At 46.2% G+C, this 23,468-nt stretch overlaps 1 protein-coding gene across 1 annotated transcript in view; it reads right to left on the bottom strand.

The window, feature by feature from the left end:
* Nucleotides 1-18,510: 18,510 nt before the first annotated feature.
* foxo6b (forkhead box O6 b) overlaps nt 18,511-23,468 on the bottom strand; it is a gene marked incomplete at its 5' end in the record, with an annotated part of 49,906 nt that continues 44,948 nt past the window's right edge. Inside the window, one exon of the mRNA XM_080485666.1 lies at nt 18,511-20,391. Coding sequence (XP_080341792.1) covers nt 18,679-20,391 — 1,713 coding nt within the window. The 3' untranslated portion in view covers nt 18,511-18,678. The remainder of the gene's footprint in view (nt 20,392-23,468) is intronic.

Genomic DNA, 23,468 nt, shown 5'->3' with positions numbered 1-23,468 from the left:
TCTTTTTTAAAATTTTCTTGTTATTTTCTTTTTTCTTTCCTTTTGTTCTTGTTTCCCTACATTTCCTACAGTTAAAATATGAGTTGGGGGTTCTTTGTCCTTTTGAGCAGATTTTCCTGCTTGTTGTTGCCTCTTCGCTCGCCTCTGCCTGGTGGGCGTCGCCCTGGGTGCCGAGGCTCCATCTGATTGGACTAAAGCCTAAACACATGACTGCTCGGCGCAGAAGCGTCGTCCCCTGTTTAGTCAGTGCTTGGATGTTGCACATGTTCCTTTCAAAGCTGTAAAGTTATAAAGATATGCAGCCCAGACGGCATCACAGCAAAATACTTTTTATCAAAGTGGACGGATGAAACATTGGAGAATCTTTGCAGATGTGGCTGAAAACGTCATTTCAGTTTGGATTAGTCCCTCCTCTGAGCCTGGTTCTGCAGGTGTCTCCTCCTCCGACTCTGGTTCTGCAGGTTTCTTCCTGTTTAAAAGGAGGTTTTTTTTCTTTCCACCGTCTCTTCTACTTGCTTGTGTGGAATTGTTGGTTTTTCTCTCGTAAAAGTGCCTTGAAATGTTCTATTTGGCTAAATAGCAACACGATTTTATTAAATTTACATGTGATAATTTACTATCAATAATATTTATGTTACATTACACACCAAACCTACAAACTCAATACTCCACTTTTATATGATTTGCACGCTTTGCATTTACACAGATGAGAAGCAACCAAAATATCCAGTTCGGTTGTTTTGTTGTTTTTAGGAATCAGTTTGATCCTCGGTTTGTCTTCAGACTTTAACTCCGTTTATCTAAATCTAGATATTTCTTGAATGATGTTTAGTTTTCCTTGTTTGATTCACGAGAGCAAAAACTCATTTCTAAACAGTCGACAATCGTCACAGACGCCAGAATCAGTTTGGGATTATTGATACGCGTCGATCAGCGAACCCCGACTGAGCGACTCTCCAGGGAACTTCCTTACAGTTCACCCCCACCACCATCCCCCCAAACCGATCACAATGACTGACAGGTAATCTCTGGGTAATAAAGTGAAGCAACACCACAACAAGCACTTAGCGCCAGCCGTGAAGGTTTTTTTTTTTTTTTTTTTCCTTCACCACGTGTGTCACTACATGTGTTAAGCCAACTGAAGCTTGCGTAAGATATGACAGAAGCGCCGTGCAGAATGTTGATTCCTCCCCAGTCCCGCCGTGATTAAAGCTCCGGGAGAACCAGGCTGGAGTCGGGAGGCGGGAGGATTGGATGGCAGGTAGATTGCATCTCTCACACAGGAATCATCTCCCCTGAAACAGCGGCCCGCCTCCGCACTCTGCTCTCTCATTTCGTCTGTAAAAGGGGCCAATTCCCTGCAATCCCCAAGGTGCCGGCCGGCTGGCGCTATCATGTCGGAGTCTTACGATCCGGCTCCGGTTCCCTTGCTGACGCCGAGACGGCGACAGACGACTCATTACACTCCGAACAGCGGCGGGACGGCCGGGTGGTCGGGCAGAACCCGGATCCACCGCTCTGGCGGCGGCGCCCCGCTCTCCAGTGGTGATTCATTTCCTGCCACGTCACCCTCCCTTCTGTCTTCCCCTCACCTGTTTGACATGCGGAGGTTCCTCCGGGTTCAGCCCGGGTCCTCCCCAAACACTGCAGGCTTTCTTCGCCCCGCCTCCCCGGACCCGGCATATGGCCGACACGCATCGCCCCGGGGTTACGCCTGAGGGCGGGCGGCGCTCCCCTGTAGGCTCGGACTCCCCGGAGAAGCAGGCGGCGCCAGAGAACATCTGCTTGGTGCAGCCGGAGAGATTTTACGCCCACAAGTAACCTGAACCCCCAACCCCCCCAGTTTTAGCCCCAGTCCAACCGGGCCACTGCAGGTCTGGACTCTTTAATTTGATCCTCGCTCATTCAGTCATTTCAAGGAACTTTTACGCGTGAAAAACCAACAATTCTACATGAGGAAGGAGAGGAGACGGTGGAAAGGAAAGACTCATTTTAACAGGAAGAAACCTGCAGAACCAGAGTCAGAGGTGGAGCCTTTCTGCTTTTCCGGTTTAGTTTGGGGGATAAAGAAAGAAAGGACCGATTGTGGGGAGGGAGGGTGGCACAGTAGAACTACATCCTACTAATTTAAGAGAAAACAAATCAAATGTCACGTCCACATTGGTCCTGGTGCTCCTCCGCCCCTTCAGTCTCAGTCTCAAAGAGAGAAATGGCGTGTCGGGTGGTTTGGTCCCTCGCGGGATCAGAAGGGTTAAAACGTTCGCTGGTCCATCACGGAGCTGTTTGAAGGAGGATCATCAGTGAAGCGCCGTCAGACGCGCCGGTCTTTTCATGGCGGTTTGAGGGGTGAGAATGTCACCCTTGTTTGCCGGGTTTGATCTGGGCTCCCCTCCACCAACACGCCTCTCCGGCGCTCTCGCAGCTTTTCCCATCATCTGATATGGTGTTTTCATTGATCTGTTTTCTCTCCTGCTTGTTTTGGCAAACCCACCATGGAGTCAACAAGAAAGCGTCCCAGGGGCAGCAGAGAGAGGCTGCGAGCAGGAGCGCAGGATGAATGCCAACATATTGTACAGCAGCAAGTTCACTGATAAGATGGAATCACAAAGATTATGGTCATTTCATTTTTTGTGATCTAGAAATTGTAAAAAAATTAAAAATAAAAATCTATGGTAGAAATCCTCTAAAATATGAAGCTTCCTCGACAATAAAAAATGCTTCAAAACCCCCAAAATTTAAAGAACTAATTAAAGTAATTTGCTATATTACGTATTCAATTCAATTTAATTTCTATGTCACCAATTACAACTGAATCATTTCAAGGCACTTTCAGGAGATGGTGGAAAGAAAAACTCCCTTTTAAACAGGAAGAAACCTGCAGAACCAAAGTCAGAGGAGGAAACTCCACCGTCTCCACTCCGTCGACACAAACACCCACCACCCGTCCTAAGCTCCAGACCTTTGCTGCAGCCCCTTCTGGAACTCGCTCCCACAACCTCTAATCAACACGGACTCATTGCTAAACTTTGACGCTCCCCTGAAAACCCACCTGTTCAAACTTGCTTTTCCCTAAACTCTTATTTTGTTTTTATTGTTAGTTTTTTTTTTTTTTCTTGCTACGTAAAGCATCTTTGAGTTAATTTATTGTATGCTCAATAGCAATTGAAGATTGTTGAGACTTGTTGTTCTGCTGACAATTAATTTCTTTACCATTTTAGCAGTCAAGGAAAAACGCACAGTGCAGTGGCGGGGGGTGGTGGCCCACCCACCCAGGACCTGACACCATCTGGCCATCCATTTGTATAAAGGGAGGTACAGTGACGGAGGGGATCCAGGGAGGTACGGTGACGGAGGGGATCCAGGGAGGTACGGTGACGGAGGGGATCCAGGGAGGTACACTGACGGAGGGGATCCAGGGAGGTACAGTGACTCGGTCCTTGCTGCTGACAGTTGCTGCTTCTTACAAGGTAGATGCCTGCCAAAATTACACTTCCACTACCGATTAAACACATTCCACACTAGTCTGACTTTGAATTTTCTTGTATCGTCTGGGGACAGAGTTGTACTTTTGAAGGCTCCAGAAGACGATCCAGTCAGTATTGTACATTTTTATTGTAATTACAGGCTTGCCGTGTCCTTTTAAATGTCAATATGAGTTCTTTTAATTCATGTATTTTATATGCAGGGGGAAGCACATCTGCAGCTGTGGCTTGAGGTATCATGTGAAATGTATGGAGATATACTGCTTATTTAGTCCAAATAATATAGAAATTAAATGTAAAAAAAAAATAATAATAATAAAAAATGTGTTGCAGGACCTAGAGACTGCACAGCCTCAAAAGGAAGCTGGTGACATTGTGAGTACGTGCTGAAGTAAATCTATGAGATGAACGAATCCCGTTGTGCTAATTGTCATTTCTTCTACAGAATTCACAAACCATCACAATCCTGTAGCAAAACAGTTGCAGAAACAGATGGAGCAGGATTTGTGTATTTTTAAGAGACCGTTAAAACAAAATGATCTTCTGTCAGTTCCATTGCAGTACAAACGTTTAAGTGTTGATATATAATCAATTTGTTTCCCTTTTTTCCTCCTCTTTCATCATCATGTAGGATTTCCTTTAAACATCTGTATTGTACTGTACCTATTTGAGTGAGGTCCGATTTTGTCTGTATCTTTTTGAACCTTTCAGTGTTGGTGTTGTATTAATAAAGAAAGCATTCCAAATAAACCGTCTGGCTTCTTACTTTTATTGCTCAAATATAGTTTCTTTTTATGTGTATTTGGTCTTTGCTAATGTAACGCTTACTTTAATTAAGTTATAAGGTTAAAGCTCAGTAGTGCAATGGACCCAGATTCGTTTATAGGAGCTTGGGGTGAGTGAAAAGTGGAGACACAGAAATAAGGTTTGTAGGTGAATTATATTGAAAACAAAATAGTTAAACACATTGAACATATAAATATAAATTAACGTTTTAAAGTGTACATGACAATAACAAACACAACAATGACAACAATAACTACACAAAGATACGGTTAACAAAAACCCGTATGACCTTTGGTCAGCGTTTCTTTTAGTGTTTCTGTCAAAAGAACCCTGATCTGAAAACAAGGTCACGAGAAACTCTTATAAGTTTAACAAAATTAACAGTTCATGTTCATAAATAAAAATAATTTCTTTCCGGAATCAATTATCATAACAGTTGCGCAACACAATCAAAAACAATCTGAAATATATACACTTTAAATAGTGATATCCGCGATCGCGGCTCCCGCTAACCCGGAAGTCGCGATTTTCACACAAAATAACTTTTTTTCTCGCTGCGATCAGATATCTAACGTACTGGTTCAGTGGGGACTGGGCTCCGACCACTCACCGTCAAATCTTGTGAACTGTCGTGATGTGGTTTCTAAGTTATGGTAACTTTCTGAAGGTTTGTTTGTAGCTCGAGTCAGTACGTGGTCGCAGCGGAAGCATCGACTTGCCAACCGGAAGTGACGGCTGTCGGCCATTTTTATGCTAGCGCCACTGGCGGAGGACTGGAGTGCATCAGCCGTCTGTAGCAGACATGGGTTACACTAATAAATAAAACTAAAACTAAAAGCAAATAAAATGACTACAGTTATCATACCTGGATGATGTAACGTGTCGAAAAACCATGGAAAATTGTGTAAAACACACTCATTTCTCGCAGTATTGACAGCAGATCCACCACAGGATCAACCTGACCCTGGGTGTTATCCTGGTCTGGAGCAGCTTAGCTGCGGAGAATAAGTCACCTTGGTTACTTGGTTAACTTGGCCTGCTTTCGTGATACCGGCTTGAGGTTAAGTTTATCCAGGATAACCAATATTTCCAGGCCTAATCCCTTATCCTGGTTTTGACCATTACCCCTCAGGTACACAGGGAGGGAAGACATGCAGGGAATGATCAGGAATTCCACCTCAGTATTTAATGTCAACCGCCATTCAGGAATCCATCCATCGCCACTGACCCAGAGATTTAATAAGATAATATGATTATGTTCAAATCGCACCGACTGTAACCTTTGGGAGAGTATCACAGGCAATGACAGGCACACAGAAGTGAGTTTAACTCAGGTTTTACAAATCCGGCTCGGGGTCAGTGGCATTATATCACTCCGCACGGCGACAACAAATCACTGTCAATAACGTCAGTAAACATCTTCATGTGATTCACACTGAAATAAAATGAACATGCTAACCTGTTTATAAAAGGTTCTAATCAGGGTTTCGGACGGTTGTAGGCGTGAGCTTCATCTACTGACGGTTGGCGCATTAAAGCCGAGACACGAAGACGCCGATCTACTAACGAGATGCACTGATGGTCACAGCTGATAGAAGAGCAAATCTATAAACGTTATTGATTTTATGTGGATATCAAACATCAGACGAGGGCTCCATGATACAGAAATGCTAAAAGACTAATGTACAATATGATCGTGTTTTTGGAAAAGGGCATGACAATTGGCTCAACACTTTGCCACAATGATGCTCTTATTGTGGTGACAGACATTTTCCCATCTGGCCCACCAGGACTTTTATTCGTGAACTTTATTATTGGATATTTACCAGTTCTTCTTCTTGGTGTTTTTTTATATTTCAGAACTTTCAGCATCACTATTTTTTGTTGCTGTTGTTGGTTGTTTCTCTGCACGTATCAAACATCCAGGAAAACTGGCAGTGAAAGTAGACGAGCGAAAGTCTATTTTCCTTTGAGTTTTTCATTTAAGATTTGTTCATTGGTAGCTTAACAACAGGGAACTCCTTTACACGACAATGTTCCAAGTAAAAACGCATCATTTATTTCCAAATTCGTTTCGGAAAGGTTTTGCATTCACGCAGAAACGTTTTGATAACAATATCTGTTTCCACAAAAACAGGAGCAGTTACCACGAGTTTCTGCTGACAGACCGCCAAGTTGGATTGTTATTATTATTGTGTGCATTGTTCTTCTGCACATGCTCAGTAGAGCCAATCAGAACAACGTTTCCTCCGTGGTGTCATGACTCCCCAGTCGATATTCTCTTGGGACTTAGTGCTTTTATTTTGACAGTCACCATAATAACAATCCGACTTGGTGATCTGTCCACTAGAATGTCCGTGTTCTCCCGGTGTTAAAGTGTAGAGCCCGTTGTTCTCTTCTGCATGTGTGTGTGCGCGCTTTCATTACTAAAACAACAGCGTCAACGTCGTTGTCGTAAACGAACATCTTACTCAAAACAGTGTTGTTTTAATGTGAAAGATTTCTTGAATGAAAAAAATTAAAGAAACATGCATTTTCACTCAATCTTGTCATTTTTCACTGGGCCGTGGCAAGAATTACAAAGATTTTCTGTTCATATTTTGTGAACTGAATCGTACAGCTACATTTATCTCTAATACATCTACTTTCCATCGATTCCACTGTTCTTCATACGTTATAATTTTCCATATTTACAGTCGGCAGAAAGAAAGATTGTATCTGAAGGCCACGTGTCGAGCTTGTCTGTCTTTTCTCTGTGTTTAAGGCTTTTGATACTGAAATTAAATGTTTTTCTCGTTGTGACCGACCCTGACACATTTCTGAGAGAGGAGAAAGCTAACACACACACACACACACACGACTCACAATCAACTTCCAGATCAATTAGCATTCGGTATCAAATCTCTCACAGTGTGCGCTGAGCTCGAGCTGCCGCGGCATTATTGAGGGGATAATTGTTGCCTTGCGGTGGTTTGAAGTTGCTCGCTGACTGACTGACACTGATACACACACACATACATGAACAGTAATTACCAACAGGCGCGTAAAGACACATAAAGAATGAGTGACACTGATAATTAGCACGCGGGCGACGCGTGCGCTCGTCTTTCTTGTGCCTTTCAGAGGGGACCGTGTACGCCCCAGCCAGAATAATCCATCTCCATCATGTCGACACAGTGCTCCCGTCTCCGGGATTGTCACACTCGCTAATTACTCTTTAAGATAATCAGCCCGTGTGGCTGGAGATGCGGCTCCCCTCCGCGGCTCCGTCTTCCCGGGGAATGAGAGGTTTAATCTGTGGCGAGATCAGAGCTGCTGGGAGCAGCAGCAGGAGGAGAAGGAGGGACGAGGAGGGAGGCGGGCTGAGCAAGGCGGCTGGAAATGAGAAGGAATTTGGGTATCTTAACAAACTCTTAATTACGTTCTCTATCCTCCGCTGGTGGCGGGCGTAAATGGCGGTCCCCGGGGAGCCTCTGATCCACTTTCTGATCTGCAGAATTCACAGTCGAGCTGCTGATCAAAAAGACGGAGCGGCCTAGATGCTTCAAACACATGGGACCTTTTTCCAGCGTGGGACTCGTAGCTTGTCATTGAGCGGAAGTTTGAATTGTTGAAAAATCGTGCTGAAAAAAAAAACAAAAAAAACCCCATCAGTTCTCTTTAAAGACAAGGAAAAAAAAAACGAGGGTTTGAAGAGAGACAGGGAGCATTCGATGGCTCCATGAATTGATAATGAGCGTTCGTGCGGCGCGCTGAAGGCGTTTGTCCCATATATGAGGCAGAATTCATTGGAGATGACCTCCACCCACATTCTCGCTGTTCTAATATGCCAGGCGCCGCTTTGATGTTCGCCATCAGCCGAGTCCCCGGGGAGGCTCTGCTGTAATAAACCGCAGCGCTGCGGCGCGCCGCCAGCAGGAAGTCCCATCGGTCCGGCCCACTAGCTCTCCGGGAGCCGCGTGGGGGTCAGGGGGCCGCCGAGCGAGGCGTGACACGGAGCTGCGCAGTCTGTCCGCTGACGGCTTCTGGCCTCCATCAATGGAAAATCCAATACAAAGCAGAGAAAGACACAGTGAGCAGTCAGATCCTGCTTCTGATCTGTGGTGACAGTTTTCTTTGTGTGTCTAGAGGAGGAGCGTCAAACATGACGCCCGCGGGCTAAAACTGGTCCACAAGAGGCTCCAATTGGGCCAAACCACCCAGGAAATGGTGAAAATATCAAAGAGACACTGAGACCCGAGCAGAGACATCGGTGATGCTGCCATGAAACGAGCCTCAGAGCAACGATGTCAGGGGGAGTTTGTAAAAACACCCATAATGCAACAGCTAAAGTAGAAGTTTCTTGGACATTTCACTGTATTTTGAGTGATTGAAATTGGCTTTATGTTGAGCTGTGCGAGCATCTGTGCCTACATGCTGTACGTTTCTACGTGTCCTGTATATACACGTCTATGCATGTACATTGTACGTACTGTATGTATATTGAAAGTAATATTTGTATGCATATTTTTGATTTGCAGTGAAAAAACCAACAGGAAGTGCCCTCATAGACTTCCTCCTCCTCCTGTCCTGATGTGGACAGGAACTTTAGTTAATGGCCTTCTAGAGAAGAAGCTGCCTTTTTGTTTTATTTAATTAGTCTTTGTATAGTTTTGTTTTATCAGCACCTGTTCGGACTTCCTTTGTTGTTTTAGTTTTGGGTTTCTGAACAGTTTTTTTAAACATTGGAAATCCGAATTAAAGTTTCACTGCACTCAAGTCCACCTGGTTAATGGTTCTTCCCACACGTACACCTTCTAGCATTGACGGGTCGTAACGATCAACAAATCTTATGCAAGCCAGCATAAAAACCTGGTAAAGAGCTGCTATTACCATGTCAAACCAAGAGGGGGCAGTGTAACGAGAAGCATTAAGCCATGGTGGCTAATCAGAATCCTGGAAAAAACACAACACAGGTCACAAACATATGATACGAATGACAACATGCTAATGCTAATATGCAAGTGCCGTTAGCAATGCTATTACACTACTCATATGTTTACACCTTAGTGTTATAACAGATTAAACCAGCTGAACGGCCATCGGGAGTTATTTTGGATCTGTTTAGCTGGTTGGATAGCTAGCTTCAGCAGCTAGCTTGACCTTCACACTGCTAATGACGCTTCTGTTGCATATTGCAACGTTAGTCCCCGTCCCTCTCTGTCGACATGCAAAGGCAGAGTTTATACAGATCTCCACTTTGGCCGGAGTTGTCAGAGACAATGGTTGTCAGTGACTAAAGTAAACTAAAGGCCCAAATATATGGAAATGTCACAGTTTTCAATTGTTTTCATTGTCGGGTAAACAGGGTCTTAAACTCGTCACTTGCAAGAGGTGCCGAGGAAATTCACAAAAATATAAAGACACCAGTCTGAATGATCTTGCCAGTCTAACCCAGTTTGGTCAGTTCCTGTTCTGCTGATCGTTTCCAGCTCAGTTTGTTTCTCTTGCCCCGCAGGTTCACAGATAGTCTCGTCTTGTCACACAGTCCGGAGGTTTCCTGAGCAACTCCTTCCCTGGTTGCTAATCTCCCCTACTAATGACCAAAGGCTGTCGGATCCCGAGGATGGAACCCAGGCACCGGTTAACAAACACCTGGACAGTCTGGGATGTTCTTGGTTCCCCTCCAGGTCTGGAGTTGAGAGACCATCAGAATTATCACACCTAATTTACACCAAGCAAAGAGCCCCCGGTTAGAGGAGATTAGTCCCACATGTCTTCATAATGAACCAATAAAAAAGGTGGATTTCCTCTCAGCTCCTCACAATGACGGGAGTTTAAGTGAATCAAAGACCTCATCATCTACAAGCTCCTCCGGCTGTCTGCTGTCTTTATCTCTTTAAATACCACAACACACAAATGCAAACTTATTTTACTTTAAGTATGCAGTCCAAAAATCCAAACATGTAAGAAATCTTTCAAATTTAAGTATTTGGGGTAAATCAGCTCAAACAGCCTGTCTTCCATGGAGCTTCTCATCTCGGTAAAGTCGGTTAAAACCTGTACTTTCTTAGTTTGAGTGAATTCTAAAGCCTCTAGAAAGCTTGTGTTCACAAACTCACCCTCACCGTGTGGCTTCAATGTTACTGCTACTATGCTAGCAACACGATAGTAAGCTTCTCCTTCTGCTTCCTCTGGGGTTTAATGTTTCATGCGCTTTTCTTTGTGGAACCGAATTAGCATCATGTTATCCGTTAGCCCGTATCGACGCTAACTCGCCTGTCAGATAACAACGTCACTGTGAAACACTGAGCAGGGGCACACGGGTAAACCACTACCTGAGTCACTGCCATCACTACAGTGTTTCCGGATACCTGCCGAACTGAGATATTAGCTCCGTAACGGAGTTAGCAATGTGCTAGCAGGCAGCTAACTGCAGCCCTGATGAACACTCCCTCCTCTCCCAGGAAACTGGTGACTCGCCTCCAAAGAGAGACGCCGATCTCTTTTAATCTCTTCCATGAGGTACCTCTCCCATCTGCTTTGCATAGAACATTTTTAAGCAATTTTGGGGGATTTTTTTTTCGAAAACTGCTACTCAAATAGATCCCAAAATCTACACGACTGGTCCCTGGATGATGACAAATCATCCCTGATTTCATGCAATTTGGGCGAGTAGTTGGTCACATTCATATATACAAACCAATAAATAAATGTGGACAAAAAAAAAACATAACCTGGGCCCAACGTTTGTTGGTGAAGGTAACAATGCTCCATAGTGAATGAATGAATGAGAAACAGCTGTTGCTTCTCTTGAAGTGTTCAGATAATGGCTCCTCCGGGGCTGGATTGGACTGGTTTTGGACCCCGCCCTGGATGTTGGACACCGCTGCAGTCGAACCGCTCCGATGTGCCGATCCGTTTATTCCAGCATGACAATGCGCCTCAACAGCATCTTTCACCTCTTTTGCGTGGTTGGAATTTATTTAACGGCTGCATTCATGTCAGTCAAAGGTCTGTATTGTATCTTCAAGTGCCGATTGATCCTTTCTTGGAATCCAAGGCGAGAAACATGAGGAGATACAATCTTTACCAAGGTCATTATCCATCTTCTATAGCTTTGTCGTCTATACTCTTCTGCAGGTTCAAGAGCCCATCAAATCTGACGATACATGTTGTCAGGTTGGACGCTGCTCAAAACGCCCGTCCAGGACAAACACAGAAAGACGCTCATTTTTACATTTGCAGGCAATTTAGTGTCACCAGTTAACCTGACATGGATGTTTCTGGACTATTAGAGACATTAATGTGAAAATGCCTTTTGATCTGTGGGATTAAACCTCAGTACCGAGGTGAAGTCCTCCCAGCAGAGTACCAAGCTCAAACTAAGACCCACGTGGTGCCGCTTCATGGAACTGCATGGTTTCAACCTCTGTAATCCAGCCTTGAATTGAACCTAGGTATATAGTGATAGATCACTAGTTTATACTAAGATTTATATGATAATTAATGCATAATAACGCTCTGATTTGCGTTTTTATCACATTTCTTGTTGGAGAAGCAGAAATAGTGTGATCGTGCACTGTAAATATTACCGTATTTTCTGGACTATAAGTCAAGACTTTTGAGTTGTTGGGCTGGTCATGCAACTTAAATTAAAAAGTGACATGTATAATATATATCAGAATACGTCATGCATCCTACCTGGGACAACTGCATGACTCAACAAAATGCTGCAACAGTACCACAGAAAAATCTCCATTACCACCATGTTTGACTGACTGAGCAAGAAAAATGCCTCCAAATAGAAAAATCTATATTAGAATTCATAACATTTGGATCAGAAACCACAACATTTACAGCTTTTTTTGTGCTCAAAATTGTGGTACTAATATAATTCCCAAACAGGGCCTGAGATAGACTTCAAATTACAGTATGTTAAAAGCACAAGAAAAATTAAAAAATTTTTAATCACATGTTCGGTGCAACCCGTTGGCATTACTTCTCCCGTGGACTGAGTGATGAAGTGCAGAGAACTGATTAGTAGTCGAAGGCTCTTTCCCGGCTTTAACGTCTCCGGCTAATATCCAGTGACAAACTGCACGTTCTACAGCGGTTTATGCAGATATGGCGCCTCGGCGACGGCGTATCAGCCCGCAACCTTTGTCAGATCACAAAACGCCACATCCTGTGAAATATGGGGACGTCTGTGAACTTGCTGCAGAGGTGCGCCAGAAGATTAGCGAGGGAAAGTGCATTAAGATGCTCGGGTTGTAAATATATACGGCGGGGGGGTTGAGATGGGGTTGGGGGAGGGGGGGTGTAGGTTTTTAAGTTGCTGTCACCGGGCTGTCACTGTGTCTGTCAGAACAGATCCATCAAGGCTCTGACACGTCGGGCGCCACATTTGCATGGAGTGCAGCAGGAGCTCGTCCTCATTACGTATTCTGTCTCACACTAACCTGCCTCCCGCCGCCGCCGCCTAACTAGCATCCGAGAGGCATATTCTAGAGGGCGGCATGCGCCCGGGATGATGGAGAGCTGTTATTGGCTTCTGACAGGGTGTGTTTATGTGTGTGCGTGTGGTGTGTGTGCGTGTTGCCAGGTGCCGCCATCTTCCCAGGTGTACCGCTATCAGCCATCTTGTCAGGTGAGCTGCTGCTGCTAGCTAACTAGCTTTAACTTTGTCTCTGCAGAGAAACAAAATGTGTGTGTGTGTGTGTGTGTGTGTGTGTGTGTGTGTGTGTGTGTGTGTGTGTGTGTGTGTGTGTGTGTGTGTGTGACAAGGCTCGTTAGCGACCCGACGCTGTGCCACAGCTGTGTCTGTCCCAGCGGAGATTCGCTCACTGAGGGACTGACTGCATCTGCAGTGCCAGACTGCGCCCCACACACACACACACACACACACACACGATGAATCTTGTGAGGTTAACCAAACGGCACGTTAGTTTTTAAAGCCTTGTAAAGTCATGTTTGGTCATTTGTAACAAGTTTTATAATAAAGGTCAAGGGTCGTTGCGTCTCTGGTGTTTTTAACACGTTTTTTTCTTTGCAATCAAAACGTGAACTTAACCTGTTTTTATCATCGAGCTATCACTCCACCTGTGTATCTGTCTTCGAAGTATGAATCAGGGGTTTTAAAGTGTGGGAGGGTGAGCCCCTGAGGTTAAACAATGTTGTGACCCCCAAACCCGGGGTATTCAGATTTACACATTGTTAAATATTCATATGAAGCTGTGAAAATAGCCCACTAAAATATCTGGTTTTGTTGTATATTTGAAAGATATTTTAATCATCCTAAATCATCTCCATTGCAACTACAACAAAACTTGTCATAAAAATGTGACATTCTCAATACTTTATCCTCCAGTTAATTACTTCCTGTCTGGATTTCTTCTCAGAAAGTAGTGGGGGAAGCTCTGAGAGGGTAAAGACCTTGCCAAGGCCCAACGTATGCTCTGATACCAGAGGCCGAAAGGGTTTGATCTTAATTTAGATGGACTGAATGGTGAAAGTTGTCCTCAGACTCTGTATCCATGGAAACGGAAGAAACCTCAACTTTTTGAAAACCCTCGACTCTGTGTCCATGGAAACGGTGGACAACTCAAATTTTTTGACAAACCTGCTAATGCTTAAACAGTTCTTCTGCAGTTGCTCAGTAGAGCCAATTAGAACAAAATTTCCTCTGTGGTGTCATGACCCCCAGTCCATATTCTCCCAGGACTTGGTACTTTTATTTTGACAGTCACCGTAATAACAATCCAACTTGATGGTCGGTCCACTAGAATGTTCTCCCATTGTTAATGTTTAGAGTGTGGTGTTCTCTGTTCTCTGATGAGTCTTGGAAAACTTGAGTTCCAACACGCTGTACCCTTGTTTAGCCACCTGCTGAATGTATTTTATATTTTTAATCTGAAGGGTCATCGAAGGCTTCAGGATCATAAGTATAGAAGTATAAAAGTGCTGATTCATTACCATCTTTAAACACTCAGCCTGAAAATCACATGTAATTTTGAACCAACAAATTCAACAACAAAGATGTGGGAACACGCTGTGATCTGTAATTAACGTTTTATAGGGCGGTTAGTAATATTTTAAGACTTTTGCCTCTGTAACTTGTGTTTTTTTTTTCCCAAATGTGTGTCGGAAAGCGTAAAACTGACCAAAATCACAATAATTGCTTAAAATTCTCTTTAAATGGGAAAAATGGCACAGGAAATCACGTAATCCCTTAGCTATGTGGATATATGTCTTTTTCTTCCTACCAAAGAGATGAGAAGTTTGAACAAGTATGTTTGTATGGCGCTAGAATCTGTAATTCTTGTGCTGAATTACACTGTCACCGTGATGTTTTCCATTTAATAGAAGAAGTTGTGCTAAATATGAAGGATTCAGCAGTGACAAAGTGAGAGCTTTTGGCTTTCATACAATGTGGAAAAATCTTTAGGTTTAAAATATCAACACATTATCAGCAAATTGCAAAATACATTCTGTTGTAATTTATTCATTCGGATTCTTTTACCATCTTTCATACAACAGAACTCATACTGCCCTGCACTGGATCGAATTCATTCAAGTATTTTTAAAAATACTGTTTAACTTTTGAATTTCAGTATAAATGACTTAGAGTTTACTTTCATTGCTTGTAATTTGACACCCGCTTCCTTGTCTCCTCAGCTGGTTTATATTGTGTGGATTAAATGACCAGATAAATAAATTGATGGATGGATGGATGGATGGATGGATGGATGGATGGATGGATGGATGGATGGATGGATGGATGGATGGATGGATGGATGGATGGATGGATGGATAGATAGATAGATAGATAGATAGATAGATAGATAGATAGATAGATAGATAGATAGATAGATAGATAGATAGATAGAACTACTTCCTTTTGAAAGTAGTTGGTATTCCCTCAGTCTTTGCCGTTTCAAACTACTGTCAGTATAAACTGGGCGCGGACCAAGGGTTTTCTAAAACTCTCTCTGTGGACTTTCAGCAGACTGTTAAGATTTGTGAGTTTTTTATTTATTTATTTATTTATTTTTTTTTAAGAATTCAAAAGCTAAACCACAAACAACCCGTGACCCTCGTCTGAATAAACCAAGTACGGGAGATGGATTAACAAAGCCCCGAATGGATGAACCAACAAATAAAAAACCTTCCTTCTGTAAGGTTTTCCAAGTAACTATGGTAACGTCTGTTTCTGTGAGCATGGATCTCAGCCATTTACCCCTATTGATCATATGAGTAGTTCACTGGTCTGTTCTGTGGATTTGAACGATTCATATTCGCCATGTTGGTGCCACAAGGTCATTTTTCTGTCCTTTATCCGCCACTTTCTCATTATTCTTCATTTGTTGCTGGATTTTACCCATAAACATATATTTCCTATAACGAGGTGAGATGTATTGGATAACGAGTGAACATTTTGTCTTGAACATTGGATTTGTGGTTAATTTGGCCAAATTATGGTAGAATGATTGGCTCAGAGCATCTTCAGCTTCACAGCGGTGGTGTTCTGCTTCTGGTCCGTCCTGGTCAGTATCTGCTGAGAGTATCGCACCGGCTATGAGGTCAAGGATTATTGATCCCATGGCGGCGTTACCTCACAAAGGTCTGTTGGAGTTCAGGGTTGGCAGCAAAGAGAGCTACAGAACACCAGGCTGGTGGTTGTAATGTTATGGCCGATTGGCGTACAGATAAGAATGATCCGTGGGACTGTATTTGTATGCCTCTATGCCCCCAACACATTCAAATAACAGAGACACAAACATCACCTTCGTTCTTATTTGTTTTTATTTTACGGTCACCAGATGAGCAGATACATCATTTTAGAAAAGAAATTGATATTTGCAAAAAAATTATAATACAATTTTCTCAATATAGATTATGTACAGAATGAAATGTTGTCAAACTGAAATAGCATTCTGCCTCTTCGTCGCGGAGAAGACGAAGCAGTGGGGGTCTGATCGGGCCTCCGCTGGCCCGTCTCCCCAACCAATAAATATAAACTGTATATATTATGTATGCTGCACTCAGCCAGGCATGGACAATACCAGGGCGAGTTACTTCTCAACAAATATTCCCTTAATCAGTTCTTGTACATCGCTGTGCTACACTCACACGCACACGCACACACACACACATGAGAAGCTCGACACACACACAAGTGCTCGCTGGCCAGAAAACAATTGACAGTCGGGGGGGTGGGGGTTACAACAATGGGCCATCTTAACTGGTGAAAGAAAGGAGAGAAGAAATCAAAAGAAATGTGTATGGAAATACCCGTCATTGTCCTTGATCAGGAGGGAGAAGTGGCTTTCTGGTCAAAGCTCACTGGAGCTGGCTGAGTAGCACTTGACATTTGGCCTGATTGAAACAGCCAATTCTACAGAAAGCTAGTGAGCTGGAAAATCTGTAGCAGCCTGGCGTTCTCGCTCCCTCCCTCTCGTTCAGTATCTCGCTCTATCTATCTACCTTTCGTCTCTCGCTTGTTCCTATTCTCTCTAATCGGACAGGTGCCAGAACTTGGCAATTGCACCCTCCCACACACACACACCCCCGACCACCTCGCTTTCAAATAGTTTTCCCGCAATGAAACAAAGGAAGAAGAAGAAGAAGAAGAAAAAGAAGAAAAGAATGCACACAAAAGCTCCAATCCACGCTGTATTGAAACAGGACAGACGACTGCACAACCACAGAACAAGCACAAGAAAAGACGACAGCAAAGTAAAGCGGTGGCCAGGATGGGGGGGGGGACTTGAAGGACAACGTGGGCACACCACTCGCTTTTACCTCGTCGTTGGACACCACATCTCTCTCTCTAACAAAAAGAAAAAAGAAAAAAATGCCCTCCTCGTACTCGGTGCGGGGCGAAGAATTATGACTTTGTGCCAATGAGCGAATACACACACTTGCATAAATCATCCATCTTGTTTGGCGGTTAATTACTCTTGTTTACCCTCCGAGTAACCTCGGGATGGGGCGGCGCGATAGGAGGGAGCCTGGGAAGGGGAGATAGCACCAAATAGTAATCTGCTGACGCTGTTCATCAGCGAGCAATTCGCAGGAGTAAGAAGCACGGAGTGGGCTTGAACCCGGGTGTTAGTGAATCAGACGAGGTTGCCCGGGGTCTGAGGACGGCAGCTTCATCATCATCCTCGGCCAGGCTCGCTAAGCTGTTGTGGGGTCAGCCGGTGAAGGTGCCGCCGCTAAAGCAGTCCGGTGCCGGCCAATCAGGGAGCTCCTGGGGATTGCACAGCCCGGGCTCTGATCGTTGCTTATTTCATTACGGGGAAAGCTACATAAATCCACAAAATGGAGAGAGGAAGCGGCATGGAGGGAATATTTGCATTTCTCCTCTCCTATCATCTCCCCTCTTCCCCTCCCGCAACATCACCCCCTTTCAATCCCTCCCCCATTTAGTGCAGAGTGACTTTAATCATCACTTTCGCCAAAACACATTAAGCCGGTGTGTCCGGAGTTGAAGAGCGAGAGGCGGAGGTTGAAAAAACACAGAGTAGCGCATTAGATTTGCAATAGTGATGCATCACTCTGGCATTACTTTGGAGATTAAAGAAGGGACGCTGCATTTCAATGGAGTGCTGCTGATGGTTGCCTGATGGATGACTGTCCTGCCGTGAAGGAAACGCCACTGCCCACCGGGATGAGGAGGAATCATACTAAACCTGGAGTTCACTTTCCTTTATCCTACCTTCAACCCTTCTCATCTCATCCCCCCCTTCTCCATGGAAAAATTAAAATTTATTATTTCTCCTCATCCTTAAACCTCAAAGCCCCCCCCCCCCCCCCCCCCCCCCCCCCCCCCCCCCAATCTGAAAGCCCCTCACCAGTGAAGATATTTATGCAGCTGTTTGATCATGTTTTAAAGTCAAGAACAACACCTTCTTTGTAGGAGGAGATAATACTGTAAAGTGGATTGCATACATTAAACTTAAGCCAACACGCAACGTGACTCTGCCTGGTCTTTGTTTTACTGCATCTGCATGAAAAGATGGATGTAAAGTGCTTGAGAGCTTAGGACAGGCGGGGAGAGATTGGGAAGAGGGCATCAAAACAACAAAACAGAACTGAAGGGCATGAACGCGGGAGGAGGGGGGGGTGGCGGGATTTCTTTAGCGCTGGGCTCATTGGGGGCAGGTTCAATATGGAGACAGAAGGCTTTATGAACAGGGTGGCAGAGAGAGAGAGAGAGAGAGAGAGAGAGAGAGAGAGAGAGAGAGAGAGAGAAAGCATATAATGTGGTAGTGTAGGGAGTCCCCAGGAAATAAAATGACAATATGCATTGTCTCACAGAAACAGAACCAAAGTCAGTCAGTCCAAGGGTACCGGCCACCGGCAGCCTCGCCCGGCGGCTGGGCTTTCTGGTAAAATTTGTCTCTCCAGACCCTCGGGCCTAAATTCACCCCAGCACCCAGCTCTGGTTGCTGTGTGCTGGTGGAGGGCAAGCGAACGCCCCCAAACTCATGCCCATGCCCATGCCCACTCCTTGGGACAAAGAGCCGTCAAAGTTGAAGTCCATGCTCTCTGTGTCCATGAAGTCATTGAGCAGGATGGAGTCCACGTCGCAGTCCAAACTATGTGAGACATTCTCCATTTCCAAGCCGGCTGCCATTCTACTAAGGGAGTTGTGCTGTTGTTGCCCCTGGTAACCAGCATTGCCTGGCTGGTGGTTGTTGTGGTAGTAGCCGTGCCACGAGTCAGTCATGCCCTGGTGGTGAGCTCCCGGGTAAGGCTGGTGACGGGGGTGAGGCGCGGACGCCAGGCGGCAAGGGTCTTGGGGAACGTCCATGACGCCAGCCGGGTTGGGCGGGAGAGAGGGGGACGTTGGGAGGTGGGGGCGGGGCCCGTAATGGTTAGAGGTCTTGAGAGTGTAGGGCTGAAGAATGTCAGAACTCACCCGGGGGGACAGTGCCTGGTGGGGAGGCCCGCTGTGCATAGGGTTGTGAGGGTTGTGGGGTGTGTGACTGTGCATCTGACTGGAGCGAGGGTTGTGATCATGGCTGTGATTTACTTTGTTACTATGGGCGTGCTCGTGACTCGGGCCATAGTCGTGGGCCGGGTGTGGCTTGTGGCTGTGGCTATAGTCAAGGCTGGCTTGGTGTTTGTGACCCTGATTGTGGTTCTGATGGTGGGTTGCATTCTGGTCGTGGACTGAGCCATGGCCGTTGTGTAGGCTAGGATTGTGAGCGTGCTCTTGGCTGTGATTGTGGTTGCGATTCTGATTGTGGCTGTGCTGGCTGTGAACCCCGTTGGTCCCCTGTGTCATCAGTGTGTGTGGTTCCCGCCCGGGACCAAGCACGGGCTCTTTGTTGCAGTATGGCGGACCTCCGGTAAGCAGACTCTGCAGGGCATTGTTCTCCGAGTAGCCCCTCATCGGGCGCTGGAAGCTGACTGGCTTGTTCTCCTGAATGGTTTCCATGGGAGTGTGGTGCCGGAGCATGCCCATGGAAGCCTGTCCATACATGGGCCCAGTGTAGGAGCCCTCCGCCTTGGGCCCAGGCACGTAGGGATAACCATTGCATTTGATTTGTGGGGACTGGGTGTAGCCACTCTCATCCAGACTAATAGCTCCGGTCAGGTCAGTCAGCTGAGGCAGCTCCACAGAGGGGCAGTGACCTCCAGTGCCCAAGGCTGGGGACCGGGTGCTGGTGGGACTGGGGTAAAGTCGTGGAGATGCCGAACAGGAGAGTCCGCCCTCCTCCGGCTCGTCAGCCTCAGCCTCAGCCAAGATTGGGGACAGACAGCCGCTCAGCGTGGAGGCGGAGGACGAGGTGCGGGAATGGAGGTCCATCCAGGTGTCGTACTCCTCACCACACATGCCCACACCTCCCTTGCCCGCCGGGCTGCCGTGCTCCGGGGAGCCCTGCATCGCTGGTCCAGCTGCCTGACCTTGTCCCCGTCCAAGGCCGATGGCGCCTGCTCTCTTTCGGCTGATGCGACCCTTGGTTTTCAGGTGGCGGGTGCCATTGTCTACAGAGGCGGCGCGTCGTCTGGGTCCCTTCCCCATCTTCCCTCCTTCTGGATTGAGCATCCACCAGGAGCTTTTCCCCGTCCCTTCATTTTGCACCCGGATGAAACGACTGTGCAGGGACAAGTTGTGCCTGATGGAGTTCTGAAATGATAAAGAAGGATGGAGAAAGAAGGTGGTGGGGGAGACAGAGGAAAAGGAGGAGAGAAGAGAAAAGAGATAAATATTAACACCCGTGGGAACATTTAGGGTTAAATAATCATTTCTTGAAAACACAAAGTCATTTCAAATTATGGGCAAACTATCAAGGCTGCGCGGAGCGTGAGAAAAAAAGATGGATAAAAGAAAGAGCGGGAGATGGAGGGGAGAGCAGTGAGGGCAGGGAGAGTGAAGGAGCAATCGATACCTCCCTTGACCAGCCTCTCCTCTCTGCACGCGCTCACTGAGTCATAATATGGACACGGGCGCAGCCTCCACATCAAACCATCACCAAGGTTACAGAGATGAATCACGCGAGGCAACCCAATCACAGACAACCCGTATCGATTGCAGGGCCTCCAAATATGAAAGCCTGAGCTCCAGCCAGAGACGGTGGATGGAGAGGAGGGAGGGGTGGGGTGGGGTGGCGTGGCGAGGGAAGGGAAGGGAGACGTGATTTGGCAGGAGAAGGTCTGGATGAGCACCAAAATTAAAAAAAAAAAAAAAAAAAGAGAGAACTGGAATAAGATCGAGGGGAAGTAAAACGGAAATGGGGAGGAGGAGAAAGAAGTGCTCATTTAACCTCTTTCAAATTAACGCGACCGTTGGCGAACCGTGACGGATATTGTTGGCGACAAAGTCTTCCTCGCTCGCAGCGGTCTTTTGAAGGCGGGACGGATGTGGCGGTTGGGAGTGGGAGTGTACGTGTGGTGGAGGGTTAGCTGGGCTTGGTGGTGGTGGTGGTGAGGGGGGGGGGCAACGGGATAAGCCTCTGCAGACCCCCTGTTTAAGTGCCTGAGTGACGGCTGTATCGTTAATCCAGGGCTCCACAGCAAAGCATTTGAAGCCGGTGCCAACCTGGAGTGAGTTGATGAGATCTAAGCCTGCCTAAAGGAGAGCTTAGCGGGGATACACATCATCTCAGCTGGCCAAGTTAGTCTAAGTACAGCATGTTCGTCCAAATCTTTCCTGCTTGTGTCATTATTCACACTCTCTCCAGCTTCCCTCCCTTCTCCTTCCTTACCCCTCTCTTCTGCTATTCTCTTGGTATTTATTTTTTTTTTTTGGGGTGGGTAGAAACAAACCACCCTACCCCCCCCAACCCCCCATCCCCACCCCTGTCTCCCTCCTCCACCCCCTGTGCACAATCACACACTTCTCTTTTTCCTCTCTGGAGATATCTATCTATTTCTGCCTTGTTTATTACCTGCACATAGCTCACAATCTCTGTCTCCTGATATCTGGAGCCATTCTCTATCTTCATTCACTCCCCGCCTCCTGTCCAATTTTCCTCCTCTCGGCCCCATTCATCTCCCTCTCCCACGTCCCGGCCCTCTCTTCATCACGACATTGCTCATTCTCTGCCTCTCTCCACCATCCATCCTCTCATCACCTTGCGACCCTCCCCCCCTTCTCTTTTTCATTCATTCATTCCTTCATTCATTCATTTGTGCTGAGCGGGAACCAAAACTGCAGGGATGCAAATCTGCCTGTTGTATGACATTGGGGGGGGGGATTTGCCCTGAGGCGATATCCATACAATCAGCATGTAACCCCCCCCCCCCAACACACACACACACTTCCTCTGCGCTCTGCCAACTGGACGTGCAGCTGAAAGGAGGTGATGCCTCTTTGTTGTTGCGGCACATTATGAAAAGCACAGCATCCAGAACAGCAGGTAAGAGGTTTTCTCGCAAAATGTTTACAGGAGGAATTCAGCTTTAAGTGGTCTTCAAATCAGTCTTTTATCCCAACTACTACTATTTTTATTCACGTAGAAAAGCCCCCCCCCCACACACACACACCTCATGCCCGCAGCATGAATCCCCCTCCGCACACACACACACACAGGTAATTTCACCCCATCCTCCACTCAAATTGCGACGTTTTGACTTGTCTCTCTTCACAGAAATTGGATGGGAGATATGTATTCACGCGTGCTGTTCGGAGAGCAAAAAATGGGCCTCGTGCGAAATTGTTTGCGAGCGCAACGCCTGGCGACGGCGGCGGATTGCACCCGGGGCTCGCCGGCACCGCTGACGGAGGCTCAATCAAAAGCCGAGTCGAACGCACGACGACAGGAAGGCCACGTGGCGGAGGCGACCCACGTCAGGTGATCTGAGCAGCGGCGCCCCTGACAGGTTCCTCGGCGAGACGACATGACGGGTCTGACTAAGTGTAGCCATGGCAACAGAGTAAACCACAAAAAATAAAAAGGGGGGGGGAGTGAAGGTGGGGCGAGGAGGAGGTGGAGGGAAAAGGCGAGGTGGTGGTGGGGGAGGGTGGGGGGTGGGGGGGGCAGAGGCTGATGCTGTTTGATGCTGCAGGCAACTCCAAACAGCCTTTTATCTGAGTCTGTCAGATTCCTGCTTCCAATCCACCAGGGAGGCTCAATCACCAGCAGTCCCAACGCCTCACTACCTGTACCAAGCTGTGATTAGCAGTCGTGTGTGTGTGTGTGTGTTTGTGTGTGAGTATGGGTGTGTTTGTGTGTGAGTATGGGGGGGGGGGGGGGTCTGTACAACTACAACAGCAACAATTACGCCACAATGGCAGACTGTTGTTCCCTCACCTGCTGATGTACTGTACAGTCCTATAATGTCTGAATTGTCTCCTGCACATACGATTGAAGAGACATCCGCTGTAGGCGGGACTGACATTTCTCTATTGAACCCTCTAAAAGCAGGAACTCCAGCGCCGCCACTTCCCACTCGGCGTGCCGATTTTGCGGGATTTGCGATCGTCTGAACGGGGCGCGGAAATGAGGATGGGATGAATCATCGCGCAGCTGAGGGTTAAGTAGAGCGGAGCTGTTCGAACCGTTCAAACTTCACCTGACGTAGATTCCCGGAGAAGTGTATCCATATTTATATACGCTGAAACTGATGGAGATGAAGCAAACATCCAAGTGTGTAATTCATCAAATGTGCTCAGTCAGAGTAAATTAAATTCATCATCACGATGTTGACAAAAACAGGCTGGACTTTTCTTTCTTCTCTCTTCTTTGCTCTTTTTTTTTTTTT

Source organism: Lipophrys pholis, assembly GCF_963383615.2.
Source record: "Lipophrys pholis genome assembly, chromosome: 17".
NCBI classification, from domain to species: domain Eukaryota; kingdom Metazoa; phylum Chordata; class Actinopteri; order Blenniiformes; family Blenniidae; genus Lipophrys; species Lipophrys pholis.
The sequence above is the reverse complement of the archived record's forward strand: the minus strand, read 5'-3'. Positions and strand labels throughout refer to the sequence as shown.